Genomic DNA, 9597 nt, shown 5'->3' on the forward strand with positions numbered 1-9597 from the left:
CCCCGGCAGCGAGGCGGGCTGCTGGAGGCCCTGACAGGGAGCGATACGGCATCAGGGGACACCTCCGTCCGTCCCCACGCTTCCCTTGGCACCCAGCCCTTAGCAGTCGTTTAAATTAGAGCTGTCCCAGGGTAGCTCCAAATGCTTTAGCCTGGGCTTCCTTGGATCCCACCTTCATCCTCAGCGGAGGGGGAAGTGCGGAGATATTTGTCCTATTTTTGCTCCAAGCAGCAGACAATCAGAAAACAGAAAAGTCGGCAGCAGGCGACGGGTGTGATGAACAGCTCCGCGTTAATGTGTTTTAAGAGAATCGTTTCTGTATTACTCACCTGGGTACCCAGCACGATCCAAATTGAGATGTCGAGATGCGATTGCAGCAGACCTTTTAATTGGGTGCAGTTTTATCTGTCGTCTGCAATCTGCCCTGCTTCCCGTCGGAGTGCCGGTCTTAGGAAGGTGAGCACTAACGGCAAATATACAGGAGTCGTCCCTAATTATTTTAGCAGTAGGAAGGAACTTTACGGCTGCCCGAGGTGCAGCCCCGGGAGCGAGCAGCTGCGGGAGCGCGGTGCCCTGCTCAGTAGCTGGGTTTGTATTTTAGTAGCGAAGCAAAGCAGGTTTAAATGAGCATTGACATGACTTTGACATTTTTATATTGTGGGTTATTTTATGAACTTATCCAGCAAATGCAGCGATGCACTCTGCAAACAGGGACCACAACGCTGGAGGACCGGGGTGTTACTCCTTCTCTTGTCAGCATGCCCTACATCAAGCGGGACCAAACCTCTCGAACCGAGCGGCATGGTTAGCCTCCGAATGTGTTTCGCGACACTGATGAATGCTTCTTTCTGCACTGTTTTAAAATCTCCTTTTCTGTCAACTCCCAAGGCGGCCAGAAAACAGATGCGCTCGTAGCCCCGCTAATAAGCCGCGGAGCAGAAGGAGCAGCCGCTGGCTGGGGCAGAGGGATGCTGGGGGAGCTGGGGCAGCAGTCGGGCTCTCTACCTAAAAAATGTCCCGGGCAGAAATACTGCATAGTTACTCTCAGAAAAGAAAAAAAAATAAAAATTCCTGCCTTTATTATTATGCTTTCAAACTTGGCTGTAGAGAGGTGTGTGGGGCTCACGCTGGCGGTGGGGAGCACAAAGGGCGGGGGTGTTAAAGCTCCTCTGCCTTGTGCGTCGTTCCCAAATTGCATCAAGAGGAGCCCGGGAGCTCCCCGGTGCCTTGCTCCAGCAGGGATGGCTGCATCGCTGCCTCCGGCTGTGGGCATCCCAGGGATGGATGGAGCACCAGGATGCGGGAGCCAGCCAGGCTGAGCACCCTCAAGCTGATTTGTCCATCCAGCTACAGAAAGGCTCAAAAAATCCATGGCCAGGGGACCATAAATAGGGTCTGACACCTTTTCGCCTCTACCCGGCAGAAGTGCCAGCCCCTCATGAGCAGAGTGTTCTTTGTTTCTCCACAGGTGGATCCGAGGGGAACACTTCAAGTACAAATTCAGCCAACCCGGGGGAAAGCACGCCAGAGAGGGGAAGTGGTGGATTCGGAAGAGGATCGGCCCTTACTTCCCCCCTGTCAACCTCCAGGGCCTGAAGAAGTTTTATGAAGACAGGAACTGGCCGTACCCAGTGCGAGACTGATGGAGGAGGGTGAACAAGGTCGAGAGGGACCGGCTGGGGAAGAGGGAGAGCAGTCAGCTCCCTTACAAACTACATGTCTTGCCTTTCTCTGTATTTTTTATCCATATCCTTGTTTACACATATTTTACGGAAGGTTCCAGCCAACCTGTCCTGTTGTGGTCTGTTTTTTCTCATCTTTCTGTTTCTTTCTGTTCATCCTTCTCACCACGGCCTTGCCTGATGATCGATTTCTTTTGCCAGGCTGCTCCCTTTGGAAATCCTCAGCTCTAGAGTTTGAGAAAAAGGTGAACAAATACTGTGATTAGTTTTGGGGAGGTGTTGGTGTTGCTTTCCCTGACCCATTGCATTGTGTGATGGCTGCAGAGGCGCAAGGTGAGATTTCGGGGTGGTCTTCTGCCTCGGCCAGTGCTCACAGGTTCACTGGAGTCCGGCATCGGGCAAAGCAGCCAGGTCTTGCTCTGCAGCTGCCTCATGCGGAGCTGATGCTGGCCCGGCACAGGGCACCGCTCCTCCATCCCATCCCATCCCATCCCATCCCATCCCATCCCATCCCATCCCATCCCATCCCATCCCATCCCATCCCATCCCATCCCCACGTGCACTGCACCACCAGCACTGAGCCATCAAAGCTGCTTTATTCCCAACATAGCTGTCCCCACGCTGCCCTCGCTGTCACCCTGGGAAGGGCCCGGTCGCCACCTTCTCACCGCAGGTTAATGATGGGCCTGAGCTACGCGTCCTGCCCGCCAGGCATGGTCCGAGTGTCCCGCAGTTCATCCCCGGGGCAGCACGGCAAGCTGGGACTGGGCAGTGCCCCCAGCCTGGGGAAAACACCCTGGGACCTCACCCTGAATTTCCCCTGTCCCTCCAGTTTGCTTTGGAGCCTCTCCTCATCTCGGTCTGTGTTTAAAATCACTCTGAATTGTCCCACCGCTTGATGAGCCCCAAATCACGGTGATGGGAGGGGAGTGAGAGCAAGGACGGTGTCTGACGCAGCCAGCAACTGGCCAGGGTAGTTTATAATAATCAATTGCTTGTTAGCACATTCTGCTGCACACGTTTCTTCTTGCAGGGGTAAAAAAAAGATCAAAGCAACCTGTGTAATGCATAAACCCCCGTTGTATCAGGGCTCGCCTGCAGAAAGCCGCAGGTTTACTGAGAAACCCGAAATAGCTCCTTGCTGGAGCTGCCATGTGGGCTCGGTGACTCAGCCCTGAGGACAAGCACAGCCCTGTGCGGCTGCCCTGTCCCATGTCCCAGCGCTGCCTATGCTCGTGGGTCGCCCGGGCGGCAGCGGCCGGGTTGGAAAGGCGGCCGGAGTCAACAAGTCTGCCGCCAGCCCCACCACCTTTAAACAGGTCTTGTTTTAACGGGCCCTGGCCTGGCAGCACAGACGCACGGGGCTGCGCCTTCCTGTTTGCTTAACCTGGGATTTTTATAACTGGTGCTTTTTGTCAGCAGCCCCGGGGCTGAAATCCGCCTGTTTGGGGAGCTGGCGGAGTTTGGTGCCGGGGTCGTCTGACCGGCTGGTGTTCAGGAGGAGCCCAGCATCCCACGGGCACAGTCCAGCGCTGCCGGCCATCCACGCGCCCAAGCAGGAGAGAGCAGGGAGAAGCACGGAAAAGGGCTCGCCAGGCTTTTCCCCCTGGGTTTGTGCTCTGACATTCACCTTGGCTCCCCGGGGAGGAATTCCAGTGGCTGGAAAGCTTACAATAAAGCTTTCACCCTTCCAGAGCAAATTCAGCCCAAGCCACGTGCACGGGGAGAAGCGTCGCCGTGTGCCAGGCTCTGAAGCGGCTCGGTGCTCGGGGCAGAGCCGTCCTCCCCAGTGGCCACCAACCTGGTGGGGACCACTGGGCACCGTGGGAGGCAGAGGCGGTGGCCACGTCTCTGTCCCCATCCCCAGGGCTCATCCCTCTGAGCCCGTCCCCTCCCACGCGAGGTGTGCCGAAAGCGGCCAAATGTGGTTTTGAAAGAAAAACGGGTCCAAACTGGGAAGAGCAAACCAGCAGGTAACTCTGGCGCTGGTGTGGGGCAGCGCGGGCTGTGGATGCGGGCACAGAAATGCCATTTCACGCCATATCTTCCCCCTTTTTGACTGCGTGTACCGAATGGGCACCACCGGGAGCGTGTATTTATGGAAAGGGATTAAAGCAAACAAGCTCTTGCATAACCAGAGGGAGGTACGCTCATTTTTTATTTTTTCTAAAAGTGTTAAAAAGGGGAAACGGCAGCAGCCCCGGGAGGGCAGCCCAGCCCTGGGTGCAGTCCCCAGGTGCCCGCCCTGATGTGGTTCACCGGGGACATGCCAGCTCCCACGGGGACGAGGTGACAGGCAGTAAATAAGGTGCGTCCTGGGTGTCGTGGCGCTTATTTGCATTTGAGGGAGTGCCTGGTGTCGTGTCTGCGCATCTGACCGCTGCCCCAGTGCGCCCAGCACATCTCCCTTCCTTCGTGGCATTGCAGGGTGCGTTTGCACGGCGCCTCCCGCTTGGTTTGTGGTTACTTTGTGGCTGCTCCATCCCGGGCAGATCCCACTTGATGTGGCTGGAGGGAGCGGGAGGACCCTGGGGTGGTCTCCTGCCCGGGAGCTGGGAGGCTCGGAGGTCCTGTAGGACCGGGGGTGCAGGCTCTGCGGGGTGCCGGGAGGTGCCCGGCTTTGCCAGGGAGGAGCCAGCGGGCAGGGAGCGATGGCTGGCAGTTGGCACCCGGGAAAGCCGTGACAGCGGCGGAGGTGCGGAGCCCGTGGCTTGGAGCCGCCGCGCGTCTGTAAGATGTTAACACTCTTGGCCGGGGACCGGGAAAGTCCTAAACGTTACCCGGTCTTCTTCGAACCAAGACGAATAGTTTAATTGCGGGGCTTGGAGCAACGTATAGGGTGCTCCAAATTGTAAATAACGTTTATGACTCAATTGTGTTTTCCTAAATATTTGCCATAGTTGGAAACCAATGCTCTTCTGCGAACAATGGAAGAACATTTTGTTCCGATTACCGTGCGGAGAGACGAGGGCAAACGCTGTGATCCTGCATCTCTCTCCCATTATCGTCCTTCCTGGCTTGGCCGACCCACCGAGGGGCCGGGGACGACGGAGGCCAGGTTGTGTCCCTCGGGATCGGCGTAGTTCAGGGGTGGGGGATTGTGTCTCCATGGGTATGGGAGATAACAGTGTGGGTTCGCACTGAGCATCTCCGTCAACGTGAGCTCAGGTGCTGCCTGCGCGTACCTCTTTGCTAGATGTTATTTTAGGCATTTTATTTATTTTTCAATTTTCTTCTCCCACGGCTGAAATTGAGCCCTGGAGTTGGATGCACAGAGCAAGGCTGGACCCCGTCCCATCACCCTGTCCCACCTTCAGCAGCCGCCGGCAGTCGGGCACTTCGGCAGGATTTTTTCGGGAGGTGAGTTGGCCAAGAACAGCACGTGGTGTCCGTGTGCTCTCTGGCTTGATGGGATTATGGAGCCTGCCATGAAAAGGCACTTTTCACCTTCCCAGCACCCGTGGCAGCCTGTGCCCCACTGTCCCTTGCCACCAGCGCCATCCCTGACCGCTTGGGACCCTGCTCCTGGGCAGGGACTTGCTGCAACAAAAGCCATTAAGGATCCCACCTCGGTGGCTGCACCTATCCCTCTGCCGGGGGTCCCTGCCTTGGGATCCTCCAGGCAAAGCCGGGGCATTTTAAGTGGCTGTTAAAAGCGACTCTGCCCCGCAGCCACACTGTCTGCTCCCCATCCCCGTCCGTCCTTCGGCTCTAATGCGAACAAGCTGGGGCGGGCGGGCAGCACCACCCGGCTCCGTGGGTGCCGGGAGCTGGCGGCTTTGATAGCAGTACGATAACACCATGAGGGTGCCCCACTGCGTGGGTGACGGGTGACGGACGTCCCCCGGGCATCCCTCGCGGGCTGGTCACCAGCAGCCAATGGTGCTGGCCTCCCCCCTCCCCAATTTAATTAATTTCTTTCGGTTTCCAACCTCTGGGTCAGGGATAATGGAACCCAGACCGGCATTTCCATTCCTGTTTGCTGCGCGTTGTGCTTGTTAAGCTTTTTTTTTTTTACTTTTCTTTTTTTTCTTTTTTTTTTTTAAAAAATCAAAAATTCTCGCTCTGCTCCAGAGCACTGGCTGGAAGATAATACACATTCAAAGGCAGCGAGGAAGGTGCATGCAGGGGATTAAATTAGAAACGTTTCCCTGGGACAAAATTTTGAAAAAGAAAAGAAACAATTATTTAGAGGGGCTGAGGAAATCGGAACCACATTGTATTATCTGTTGACTAGAAGTTTTCTTGCAGAGATCTTTTTTTTTTTTTTAACGCTGAGCTATGCACTGGATGTAAAACTTCGTGGCGTTCCCAAGTCAGCGCACCGTAAATCCATTTGAAAGATAACTCTGTCTGAGCTCTGCTCCTGCCAAGCTCCTCTTCCTCAGATGTCTTTGAAGACGGGAGGGGGACACCCACCAAGCACCCGGCGGAGAGGATTAGGGTCCCGACAGAAACTCCACCGCCTCTCGGGCGCAGGGTTTGGGTCCGTCAGTCAAAGCAACGACCAGCTGAACCCCTCCCTGGGACAACTCTCTTCTCTTAGCTGTGTTTTCCCAGCTCATCCCCTGATCCAGAGCCGGATCTAATCCCGCTCCTTCCTACTGTTTCTCTGTGAGGTCCAACTATGTCCCAGAGCCACTAGTGCCGAGGAGGGAAGGACACGGCCGGGGTGCTCGCCCCATGTGAGCCCTGGGCAGCTCAGGCTCCCACCGCAGCCAGGGGACATTGTCAGGTCAAAAATAAGCAGCTTGATTTTTTATTTTCTTTTCCTAGGTGAAAGTTACTGACCCTTCGGGTATTATGAATACAGCTTCTGCAAGCTGTGCTCCCCTGTCCCTGTGTGTGGCCGTCGGTGGCTCTGCTGTGGCACTGGGTGCTCCCCGGTGCTCAGTGCGGGCCAGCAGCCGGCTTTCGTCAAGAGCATCACCCACAAAATCTCGGGTGGGGAGGACGTAGCCAGGAGAAGCCCCCACGTGCACGCAAATTAATTGACACCTTTCCTCCCCCACTCCTGGGCAGGGTCCCCGCGGGGAATCGGTGATGCCGGGGGGAGCGGAGCCGCAGGGAGCCCCCGCCGAGAGTGCTTTGGTGTTTGCGTGGTGGCGTCGTTCAGCCCCTCCAAATGCGTTCTGCACGTGTTCGCTGGGGACGGCCGGGGCTCGGGGCACACTGCCTTCCTCCCTGCTGAAACCCGGGCGCATCGCTGCATTCAGTACTCGCTCGGCGATGGCCCTCGGCAGAGACCCTCGAACCCTCCCGCTTGGAAAAGTGCCCTCCGCTCCCTGCCCGCTCCTTGTCCCAGCACTGGGGCTGTTTATCCGAGATGGACGTGATTGAACCTCTGTGGGTTTAGGAAGATCCCTGCTGCCATCCTGGGTGGGGGGAGCGTTTTCATCCTGGAGAGGAAAGGCTGGAGTGGCCCCTACGCGCCCTTCTGGGGCGAGGAATCACAGGCTCGAGGATGCTCCTGTTTAACCTGCGCTGAAGGTCGAGCTCCTGTCCCTGCACGTGGTGGGGACACACTGGGCAGGGGACCACGCTGGACGCTTGCACCCTGGGCCCTGCCTTGCTGGCAGCTGAGTCTCCCTTCACAGATGACCAAACACTACAGGTTCGATTCCCTGCACATCCAAACCCCAGCGCACCCGGGAGCTCTGGGGACCGTCCCATGGGGCAGGCTGTCCCCTCCAGCTTTGCTTTGTGTTGCCGTAGCGGTTTCCTCGCTTGCGTTTTATTTTTCCTGACATCATTTTGGGCTTGTTTTTTTTTTTTTGCTTTCCACACCTGCAGCCCCCCGACCCGCTGCCAGGTCCCGGGGGCACCCCCTCTGCTGCACACCCGAAGCTGGGACTTCCCCAGGCGAGTCCTGGGGGTGACCACCACCACGGTGGGCACCGGTCCGGTGACGCCAGCTGGCGGCAGGTCCGGGCTGCAGGATTGGACCGGCTTTTCTTTCCTTTTTGCCAAGATTACTGCGTTTTGAAAGCATGAGACCCCCTAGCAAGCACAGCTGGGTTTGTATTTCCCCACGTTGGCCACTGCGGCGGGGTCAGATCCCACAGCCTTGGCCGAGCTCATCTGGGCTGTTCTTCCCCTGGAAAAAGGAAGCCTCCCTGGGCTTTATTTTTTTTTTAATACCACGTATAAATGTCTATTCCTGTTGTTGCTGCGGGGGAACACAAAGTGAATATATATTAGCAGATGGATTTTAGCTCATCTCTCATACACAGGGAATTGCTAAATTGATCCGTGCTTCCATCATTTGCGAAGACCCAGCAGCGTGGCTTTCGGAGTGAACTGGAAGGGACGATGCTCATGTCAAGAAGATGTGGGAGGCTGGATGAGACCCTCCAGGGGTCCCCGGTGGGGCTGGGTTCTTTGGTTACTTTATTATCCTGGCCGCCCTGTGAGGCTTTGGCTCAAACTTCATTGAATATAAAGTTGCAAGGGCTTTTGAGGTTTTACAGATCATCTACCTGTCCCAAGCCCTCCAGGAGAGCCGTCTTCTGGTGGTGAGATGGAAACCTGTGCTGTGTGTTAATGTGCAGCGTGTTTATTCTCCCGCAGGCATTTCAGATTCAGCTGGAAAATCTTTAATGATGGATTTATATTAGGAAGTCCTGTTTTCCCATCAGGGTTTATTTCTGCTGCAGGAACACAGAGAGGTCCCCGACTCCATCGTCACCACGGTGGTCACTGGGCTCTGGGAGGACATCTGCCCCTCACCAAACCCCCTGGAACTGACAGCCTTCCTTTAAAAAAGCCTCTAGGGTTGGTGTAAAAACCCTAAGATTTGGGGGAAAAAGTCATTCCTTCCATTTGATGTTTTTGAGATCCATCCAGGTTGTATTTTCAAACCTTTCTCTGGATAAAAGCATGGATTTGGTGCGTGTTTTGGGAGCGTGGCCCCTGCAGTGGGGTCGCTGGTGAGGAGCTGCCGGAGAACGTGAGCTTGCGCCTCTGCGAGGTCCTTGTGCGGGGCTCATGGGGCTCCTGGTATTATCCATACCAGCAGCTACAATGCACCAACCCAGAGATTTCCTTATTCCTGGATCATTTCTAAACTGTAGTTATTTGTTTTCAAGTAGCCAGCCTTCAGCCTGGGAGTTCCCGTAGAAAATACGTGTGTTTGTATGCCTTCCCTGCTCCCAGCTGCTTTTAGAAGCTGGCTTTACTTTAACACATATTAAAGGAAAGAGCTTTTTTCCTTCCCAGTAGATTAAGTTTGGCTAAACAATTCAGTGTGAACTGCTGGGCATGAGGCAGAAACCTGTAGGCTAAATTACCCAGCTGCTATAAGTTTAGACCAGCATGGGATGAATTTCAGGATTGTATATTAGTTTTCATTTAATCTGATTATTCTGGGCTGGAGTTCCTGGAGGGTCTTCAGGTTATTGTCAGTCAAAAGAATCTTTAAGAGCTTCCATTTGCACTAAACTTTTCCCATTAGAAGTCTATTTTCATTATGGATCAATTTTTATTTTAATGAAAAAATGATTCTCCCAACCCCCTGCTTTTTTTTTTCCCCCGGCTGGGGTTAAAACTGGAGCCACAACAGAGTCTTGCCACTCAAAATGCCATTTGCCTCTTTTGCTGAGGCCGTTGGCTTGCTCGAAAGAGCTCGGGCAGAGGAGGAGGAGGCAGAAAATGCAGAAAGGCACCTCCTCTGCTCCCAGCGATGCTTCCCGGTACCCGCCTCCTCATCCTCAAACCCTTCCCTCGCTGGGAAAACGCTGTAAGAGGCATGAATCCTGGGGGGCTTTCTAGCTCAAAAGACTCAGAGACTAATGCAGGATTAATTGGTCTTAAAAGCCCGTTACTGCATGCCTGGGAGTCGCGCTGTCAATTCATGGGCTGGCTTCTCTCTGCCACCGACTCTTGGCTTCCAGTTTGGGGAGCCTGGCTGGGATGG

General features: G+C 55.1%; 1 protein-coding gene across 5 annotated transcripts in view; it reads left to right on the forward strand.

Moving 5' to 3' along the window:
• LMF1 (lipase maturation factor 1) overlaps positions 1-2164 on the forward strand; it is a 207308-nt gene extending 205144 nt beyond the window's left edge. For 3 of the 5 annotated variants that reach the window (XM_054211433.1, XM_054211435.1, XM_054211434.1), the window contains one exon: positions 1469-2160. In XM_054211433.1, coding sequence (XP_054067408.1) covers positions 1469-1643 — 175 coding nt within the window. In that variant the 3' untranslated portion in view covers positions 1644-2160. Of the gene's footprint in view, positions 1-1468 lie in introns of all 5 variants that reach the window. The other 2 variants (XM_054211430.1, XM_054211431.1) reach the window with 2 other exon arrangements.
• Positions 2165-9597: the final 7433 nt, after the last annotated feature.

This window comes from Rissa tridactyla, chromosome 8, assembly GCF_028500815.1.
Source record: "Rissa tridactyla isolate bRisTri1 chromosome 8, bRisTri1.patW.cur.20221130, whole genome shotgun sequence".
Lineage (NCBI taxonomy): Eukaryota > Metazoa > Chordata > Aves > Charadriiformes > Laridae > Rissa > Rissa tridactyla.